This window comes from Halyomorpha halys, unplaced genomic scaffold (assembly GCF_000696795.3).
Source record: "Halyomorpha halys isolate HHAL.00 unplaced genomic scaffold, Hhal_1.1 Scaffold1841.1, whole genome shotgun sequence".
NCBI classification, from domain to species: Eukaryota; Metazoa; Arthropoda; class Insecta; order Hemiptera; family Pentatomidae; genus Halyomorpha; species Halyomorpha halys.
This window is the reverse complement of record NW_027109301.1, coordinates 26,825-36,504: the sequence shown is the minus strand read 5'-3', so window position 1 is coordinate 36,504 and position 9,680 is coordinate 26,825. Positions and strand designations below refer to the sequence as shown.

Genomic DNA, 9,680 nt, shown 5'->3' with positions numbered 1-9,680 from the left:
AAATTCCACGAACAAGAGAATTGGCCCTTAAAGACTCAGAAGAATCCATAGACAAAATAATAAAATTACTCAAAGAAACACATCTTTATACTAAAATATAATCCAGCAATACCAACCAGTGTAAAAAGGAAATAGTCTACATTCAACTATAAGCCAAGAAGATAGATGAAGTAAAAAGGGTGTAATAACCTAGATGTTGATCGCCCTGAATAAAAATCTAATCTAATCTAATCTTCTAAAATACCTTTCTGATCTTCATTACACTACTGTATTAATCCCTTCCATGATCACGGCAGGCGCACGTAAAAAAAATGATTTATCAAACAAAAAAAATCATTCCTATCAAAATTGTAGACAAGTTACTCTTGTTTAGAATCAAATATCAGAAGCTAGATGAATAGATGGTTTTCATGTTATGAGGAATAAAGGGAAAAATATATTTATTTTTTCATACTTCCGAATAAAATTCCAGTTAGAAATATTGAATACTGTAATCGGCTCCCTAAAAAATAAATTTTCACAGGATCTAAAAAATATTCCTACGACCTCCATCATCGGTCCACATTTGACCTGGCCCCTGGGGATTTAGAGCGGATGCTCAAGAACAAAAAAAAAAGAGTGAAAAGTTTCTGGAAAGCATTATCTTCATTTTATTGAAGGTTTTAAATCATTACCGAAAAAGTCCTTAAAGAGATTAATTTTTGAGTTTTTTTTTTCATTTTATTCTTAATCTTTCCAGACAAAAAATTAAGTCGACACACTTTAAATTTATTTTTCAACAATCTCAAAAATATAGAACTACAAAATTTTCCAGTTGGAAAACCCGTATGCCAAGAAAAAGTTTAACGAACCATTTTTTGCTTCACAATGTACAACCCTTACAAGTCACATGTAGTTCTTGTAAATATGTTAGAATAAATTCATTTTAGTCTTCACTGATTTTTATGTTATTTAATTCGTAGCAAAGTTTATTACAGCTCAGCGTCCGATACTTCATCTTTGTCTTAATTCCTTCCCAATCCTCACACCTTTCTCTGGACAAACGAGGATCAGTATGTATATAGTTAACAAATGGTCTACCAGATAGTCTGCATGCTGGTATGTCTCAATATTAAAGATAAAACAAATATCAGATAATAAAAATGAGTGTTAAGTAACAATAATGTAATTTTCAGTATTATTTAAACATTATTGTAAATAATATTACAACATCCTTAGGATCCAACAGTAGGTGAATCTGTTAATTAGATCTCTAGTCCACCACAATTCGTCGTTGGGGTGGAAACGTAGATAAGAGAATGTCATTTCACATTCACTCTTAGGAGTAATATTTGTTGCTCTAGTACTTTTAAAGTCTAAGAACGCAGTAAAAATAAAATTGATGTAATTATTGTTTCAATACTTCTAAAAATATCCTAATATTCTTTAAAAGCAGCAAGAGCAATGAAAATCAAATACTCACGGAGAGCATATTAGCTGTTTATTTTTAACAGCTTCTAACTCCCTAGATCCAGACACGTTAAATAGTAGTAGTCATAAATTACTAATGTGTTTCTAAACTAATGTAACTTTCATTATATTTTTATATCCTTAGATACTTTAACACAAGTAAATCAGAGAAAGAATAAAGAAGAAATAACTTATTTTTTTTAATTTATATCAACTGATTGTACACAAGGTTTAATTAATATTAATACACAGTGCGGCAGAACCACTGGAAACAAGCAAGACAGACGTCGCTTCAGTAAACTTGGCACAAACAACTTCGAAAGAACCACAGTTGATAAATTTATATAGGCAGGTTATTATTGAATGTAACAATTATGTATCAATCAGCAGATACGATGGAACTAGTAACAATAACAGTTTTTATTGCATACTGATAAATATGTGCACTAAGCTAAAACATTATTAGACACCCAATGGTTAATGAGATTCACTTACCTTAACTTAATGATGATGTCTAGATAGACCCCTTGCACCTTGAAGAAGCCACATGTCCTTAGCACGATACCCGCGATGAGCATTCCTAGCAATGGAGGCAGCCGAAGCCTGGCGACCACACCACCGGAGACGTAGGCCACCAGCACCAAGACGATGAGCTTGAAGAGGTCACCTCCTGGAGCCACCTCCACTCGCAGCAGGGTGTACAGAATGGCCCACACCAGGAGTAGGATGAGAAGGAGGCCGACCATCGTCAGCGACCAGCTGTTGGACAGCCCGCACTGTCCTCGCAGGCCCCGCTCCAGCCATCCACATCTGGAAAGGTAAATAGAATTAGAATAGGAGATTTTGAAAAACGTTATAGTAAAAAGTGACATGCAAGGAACGATCGTCTATTAAAATATATTAATGAAATAAAAACATCTCAACAGTTCGAAAAACTAGCAATCAAGTCGAAGGTATAGAAATAATACCGTACTAAGGACGACTGTAAATAGATATATTTTTTATATATCTTTATTGAAATTTATAACTGTACATAATACATTCAGTAAATTTGATGTAAGGCATGATACAGGCATGTAGAGGAACCCATTGGTAGCACTCTAATAACATTTTTACATCTTCTTTTCAGGTGCCTGGGAGGATTTTCAGGGATGGAAGAGAAAAGAAGGTTAGAAACTACTAAGTTTGGGTGGTTAGGGACATGGTTTACAATAGAAGGAATGATATCTGGTTCGGGCAAGATTGGTTACATATGGGTCAAAGCTCAACTCCTTATATCCAGATAGGCCTTAAATAGTCATGTAGATGGGTCTTTTGTAATGCATAATGCATGAAGTTTAGACCGCTGGTCAAATAAGTGCTGTGATAGTCAGAATCGACGTGCAGTTTCCTGTCTTTTCAATCTCGTGTGTGGATTCCAAGTTAGTCGTTTGTGAAGATATAATCCAGGGTAGCGGATCTGTCCTACGGGGGTAAGAGCAACATTATTAAAGTTTACTGTAGGGCAATCGGCAGGTTTACAGCGAATAGTATGGATAATTTGATGGGATTTGTGAGGATTTATTTTAATCCTCCGATTTTGGCACCATTTTTCCAGGATTGTGATATGAGATTGGAGAGTATGGGATGTAATCAAAGGTTTATATTAACTGCGAGCGCACACGTATCATCTGCAAACATGGTAAGAAAAGAGTTAGGATTAGTTGAGATGTCAGCTGGACAGACTGTGCAGAGGATGGGATCGAGGATACTACAAAATTTGGTGAAACAAACAAGTTCTTTTCGAAGTACTTTTGATATACAAAAAAATGAAAGGCATTAGCTCTAGTCAACTTCAATAGACATTTACCGAAGAATATTGTGAAAATGGAGGCGATTCTAAGCGGTGGTAACGTTTTTTTATCTAAAAGAATAATATTCTATCCATTTACTGCATGCTGAAAGAAATTTCTAAAAACAGAACAAAACTTTCTAATCGATTTTTTATAATTATAAATTTTCATGATATATAGGATAAATCTATCTATTTGAGTACGCCACAAATTGAATTTTTAATTACATATTTCGTTGGATTTCTTTTCATAGTAAATATTTAATTGGTCACTTTAATGGGAATAACCCTTGTAGTCTAATACACTATAAAATGAATAAAAAAATAATACATAAATTGACTCAATCAGAATGGCATTTTATTCATATTGTAAACGAAATAATCTTATGGAAATTGCTGCACGTACAATCTCTATTCATATTACAAAAAAAAACTTTGTACCATCTCTGGCTCAGGGATTTATTACTTTGTAAGAAAGTACTATTTCTAGAACCAGGATTATAGAAGGAAATGATTTGTATCCCCCCCCCAAAAGATAGGAAAGCTGGTTGCGCCGAAAGAACCCACAGGATCGTCTCATGCCTGATTTGAAATAATAAATAATTACCAGTCACAGCCGGATTCGAATTTTGGTACAGGAAGTAACCCAACTCCTTACTAAATAAGCTATCCGATTCTCTACCCCTTAAAAAAAAAAAATAACATTATAATAAAAATGCTGTTTTGTTTTATTGTCATGTGGTTTTGTACCTCTCAATAGTCCTTTATATATTATAAATATATGCACATATAAAATAATATGAACTATGGCTCATTAAAATGGAATGACACTTATAGAAAGTTTAATTTTTGTTTTCGTTTTAGTAATCGCTGATTGTTTTTACGTTATATGTATTTACATTAAATCCTAACAAATCGTGAATAAATTTAAACACACTCAGTGAGTAGGAAATAGGGAAGTTTTAATTCCAGTTTGTTTGTAGTGTTTTTTTTGTTGTTTTTTTTTATCATTTCTAAATAATGTACCAATTTTAACAGCTATAGTGAATACGTCGAAAGCAGAAAAGGCAGGTTACCTAAGTTATTAACAAATTGTATTCGAGATGAAAACTTTGTTATTAATTTATTCAATAGCCCCCGGGGAATAGAAGTAATCATTAAACCAGAAATGGCTACCGTTAGACTTCTTCCCAACACAGACCCATCAAAGTATACAGTGTACCATGAACTAGACAGTCGTAATTAAAAATATATTCTACCCAAAAAGATAATTTCATAATATTATTCATAATTCATAATATTATTCAATTTAAATGATGGAGTAATCCATTGCGCCCTAAGGAGCACAGAAATTAACTGTCTAACAACAGAACAGTAATCTGAAGCAGGAGGTAGTTTCATTCTTCTCAAGCCAGCAGAAATTGTTTTTTATTTTTTAACGTGACCCTCATAGATCTTCGGGAATATTTTTATTTTATGAAGGTTATATTAATCAGTTCAGCAGTAATTGGTAGGATCCAAGAAATTTAGTGAAACTATTTAAAATTATAGAGGTGCAAAGTCTAAGATTTACCAATATTTTTGATCGGGATTTCTCAACTTACTGGAGAGGTCTTTATTTTACATTTATCATTCCTTAAACTATTTGGAAAAGAAGGCTCTCTAATGAACGTTCATGGAGATATTTTGCAGATAATAACTTATTTGACTATAACTTTTGCAGTTAAAGGTAACTTTTTTAAATCTCGAAGTTTCCAACATTTACGGTTAATAAATTATTGGGTGGGATAAAAAGAGGAAGTGACATCTTCCTCTATCTCTCTCCGTGGCGAAATCTGTGAATGAATTTTTTGGGTTCACCGAATTCTCTACAGCTGATTTTATAGATTTTAAAAAGAATTTTCAAGATATTTGTATTTAGAAAAAAAAATGATATTGGAAATGAATCAGGGTAAGTGATAAAAACTGTTTTCAGATAACCCGCTTTAATTGATAGTAATTTTCATATTGTAAAAGTTTTAATTTTTTCTGTTACCATACTCCAGTACATCAACCGTTGAATTAAATTTCAATTCATCATATAATGACCATTGTAGAAATATAAAATTGTTCTTGCGTTTAATTAATTATTTTTTGATAACGTCTGGATTCCAATAAACTGACCAGTACTCTGGGTAATGTCGTAATCCTTTATGAAAATTAAAATTTCTTAAATTATAACAACAATAACTGAAGTTCATATTATTTAGCATATCTATTCCAAAATTAAAAAAGTAAATAAAAGCATAAAATTTACATTTCACTCTAGTAATAATCATTTTATAGAAGGCGGCAGAGTATTCAGCCAACAAGTGAATCACCAAGTAGTGGGCTACAGGTTTGTCCTAGATACAGGCTTCTGGTCTTTAAGCGCAGTTTGGCTTCTGACACTTAATTATCTCTTAAGTTATTAATGTTTTAGTCTTTATTACAACGTTTTATCTCCCTTTTTAACTCCCTGGGAATCATAAACCACCACATGCATGGAAATTAATGAGTATGGGAGTTTATCCAGAAGTGGGATGGCATGCATAATTCGCATATCTTATTTGTTGTTTTAGCTATTATTTTTTATTATTTTAATATTGGTTATATAGGGGGATTTGTTGATCAAATGAAATAGGGATTGTGAAGTAGAAGGGAAAGAAAAAACAAAAGGAATAAATCGAAAAACTTGTAGTTAGTTTGTAGACTGGTATCAATTGTAAAAGAAAAGTAAAAGAAAACTGTGGAAGAAATAAAAATGTTATCTATCTATTATATTATATCATGTAAAAATATGTAACTTATATTTGTCCAGTCACGGATTGATCAGTATGCTGTGTAATGTAGCAACCCGATGTATTTGGAGAGCATGAATGAATAAATTATTTCTTTCTCTTTCTACCTATACATATTTATTTATTTACTAGAGGTAGAAATATGTTCAGTTTTCAAATTCTTACATATCAACATAATTTGTTAAATCACAGATAGAAAAAAATCTAAACATTTTTCTTCGCTCAGCTTCTAAATTTGAGTACCTTTAGAACCGGTTTAGTGTATCTTTTTTCTTATTTCATATAATTTGATTAGAGCAAGTGGCTCACTGGCCAGGTAATGTGCTGCTCTAATTCAAGTATTCCCCGGGTTTCATTATTGGGGGATATTACCCGATTTACTTTATTTTCTGGTAACTTGTTAGTGTCGCTGGAGTGGACTGTATTTGAAATAAAATAATTACAATGAACAGAATGAAGATAAAACTTCTATTCTTCAAATAAGTAATCAAGTTTGTTTTGCTAAAATATAGTTACAAGATGTTTGTTTGAATTACAATTAATATTGACTATTGATATGTTTACAAGGAATAATGGAATGTATTATTTGTATTTATAAGTATTATAGGCTGCCGCCGTCCATCTTGCCTGAGTGTGGTCAAGTTCTACTCACGCATGTTACATTGTAGAAAGTAGTGTTGCCTTTTTAAAACGTGCTTGTTCTTTTTCACCTATACAGGCCAATATGGCTACCAAATCTCTGCACTTCTATTTGTTTTCACTAGAGGGCAACATCTCCAAGTCCAATTAAAATGCTTGAGGAGGCATCCTTTAACAGTGCTACTAAAGATCTGGGTTCAAATCCTGCTGTGACAGATAATTATTTATTCTCTTGCCGTATCCGTGATTCAACCCTGTAATTCTTGAGGGCCCATCAAGCCTCATAAAGTGGGACTCTTACTTAGAGAAAATTTTGACGGTCGAGAATGATCCTGAGCAAATCATTTCCTTCAACAATCGTCGTTCTTGTAAGTGCTGTACCCATGACCATTCATGGGTTGTAGATGTATAGATTTATTTTATATATGTAATACAACAAAATAAATACTTTTTAGTTATTCGCAAATAATTACCATTCTTTATAACTCCATTTTTACTGGTTCGATAAGGGTTTTTTTTTCTGTTGGTAAATAATGTAATTACCCCTAATATCGTTACAGGACGTGTATACTTACTGAATTATGCACCAATAACTAATTTGATTCATAACTTTTTTTTACAGGAGATCGAGGATTTTAGTAGCTTAAACCTACACATGACACGATGATTAAAAAAACAAAAAAAACATGTGAATTAGTTCAGAAGATCAAAGATTGTGGACAAATATTTAAACTATTTCCTATTTTATACAAAGATTCATTAGCAATTTATCAGCGGCAATCTCAAATATTTATTCAAGCCTTCCCCAACAACCCTCTATACCAAGCCAGTGACTGCAATTTATAAAAGCTTTGACAATGTTGTCATGAAACATCAAATATTTATGACTGAGGCAGTAGCTGAAATACGAGTACAAGGGCGCTGCTAGCCAAAATCTCTTTTTCCGTATATTGCATTTTTAAAATCTTTGTCATCGATTTTATAACTTACTAAAGTTTTAAAGCTGTGTCATAATTTTAAAAGGCTATAATAAATATTATTTACTAAATTTAACCAGGTAATTTTGCGGCTGGCACCATTTTTACAGCTTCTGCATGGTCGTATCTCAGTCAGCTGTTAATCTTACCAGAAGGCTGATACACACACCTAAAAATAACAATTAAAAACGAAGTCTAAATAAAACTAATGAAAATAGGATACATTAGATACAATAGGCATTTATCGCGTACAATTTGTTGATGCACGTAACATAAATGTGTAAATGTTTTCTTTTCTTCGCGTGTTTGAGAAATTTGAAATAGGCCTATTATTTTTTTTTACGGAAATGATTTATTTGAAACTGACAGATTTTTACCTAATTATATAGATCCATGTTCTGTTTTTTCGGTTGGCTCAACAAACTTTGCAGAACCCTAGCAGCACGGACCAGCCCCCCTCCACGTTTGCCGGGCTTCAGCTACTGCTTTCTAGTCTGCTACATGCAGCTATTTTTCATTTTTGTTAATTCTGTCTATTAATTTAATTTTTGGCCTCCAACGTGGCGTCTTGCCAACTATACTGACATTCAGTGTTGTGCGGAGGCGTCCAAATGGATTGCTTCGAGCCCCCCGCATCACGCCCTTCACATCTTAACCTCCTTGTCTTCATTTCATGAGATATTAACTACAAGCAGTTCACAGTTAGTTCTTCGTCACCATGCGATGATCCCAGATTGCTCTTGTAATTGTACATCAGTCCTATTGAATCTTTCTAGGATATTTATTAGAAGTCAGCCATATATTAGAGCTGGCTTTATCTTAGTACATTCTTAGCTTAAGATTTTTAGATTTTTTCGGGGATTTCAGTATTTTTGACAGAGAGAAGGAGGTTGTGATTGCGTTCTCTATCTCAGTTCGTTGATCATTTATTGAGGTCATTGTGGAGCCACACAGACTAATTTGTTAACGTAGATTTTTCAGCTTCCAATCACATAATTTGTTTTACCTTCATTTACTTGTAAGTCATTTTACTCTGCTTCTGTTATAAGAGTCTTGACTAGTCTTTCCATGTCATCTTAATTATTTCCTAATCCCGCAATACTATGCTCTATTAATAAGAAATTTACAACATTAAATAGTCCTGAATGTCTATTGGCCCTTAAGATCGACAATTTCGTCTATACTAATTTGAGAGATTATAAAATTTTCATTAAATGAAATAGGAAATTATAATTAAACTAATTTAATATAGAACGGATAGTATTAGAATGATTTAAGGCAGGAAATAAAATCAATAAAAAATATACTTAAAACTTTGTCTAAAGTACTTATAAACGTTGAAGTGGTTAATTTTCTATAAAGTGGAATGATACCTTTTTTCTTTTTGTTTCAGATACCTAAGCGTTTTATTCATTTTAGTTCTTATTGCGTTCAGTACTGCTATGTTTTACACGTGTAGCACCAAATGTGGGTTATCTTTATTTAACTAATATGTAAATCTTCCTCGAAATAAAAATCAACTCTCACCACCCGGAATCGAGGCGGTCTCCTGTTCTGAGCGGAAGAACTAATTTCATAAAGGAGTTCTCGAGGTGGAAACTTGCTCTTCAATGCCACGGCTTCCACCTACTAATGATTTTCCCGAGTTCTAACTGGAAAAGGAAGCCCCTGAGGAAACTTAAGAAATTTCCCGAGCGACTCCCCGTATATGGAACGGTGTTGGGAAATTAAGTGGATCCCTAATTCCCTAATTGGCTTGACAGTAGAAAAAGTAAAAAAAAAAAATATTCACAGTAGATATCTATTGTATTTTGATATTAAATCCTAATCACTGAAAACTTCTTGAGATTATATACTAATACGCGAAAAACTTCATATTCCACTTATCTAATGTTCACACAAGGTGTTTTATTTATTTAAAAAAATATAGAAGTGCTTTATCAACGGTTTTATATATTTTGGAAT

At 32.7% G+C, this 9,680-nt stretch overlaps 1 protein-coding gene across 1 annotated transcript in view; it reads right to left on the bottom strand.

Moving 5' to 3' along the window:
• LOC106690721 (sodium/hydrogen exchanger 9B2) overlaps positions 1-2,255 on the bottom strand; it is a 141,870-nt gene extending 139,615 nt beyond the window's left edge. Inside the window, exon 1 of the mRNA XM_014436247.2 lies at positions 1,945-2,255. Within this exon, the coding sequence (XP_014291733.1) occupies positions 1,945-2,195 (251 nt within the window). The 5' untranslated portion in view covers positions 2,196-2,255. The remainder of the gene's footprint in view (positions 1-1,944) is intronic.
• Between the last annotated feature and the right edge of the window lie 7,425 nt (positions 2,256-9,680).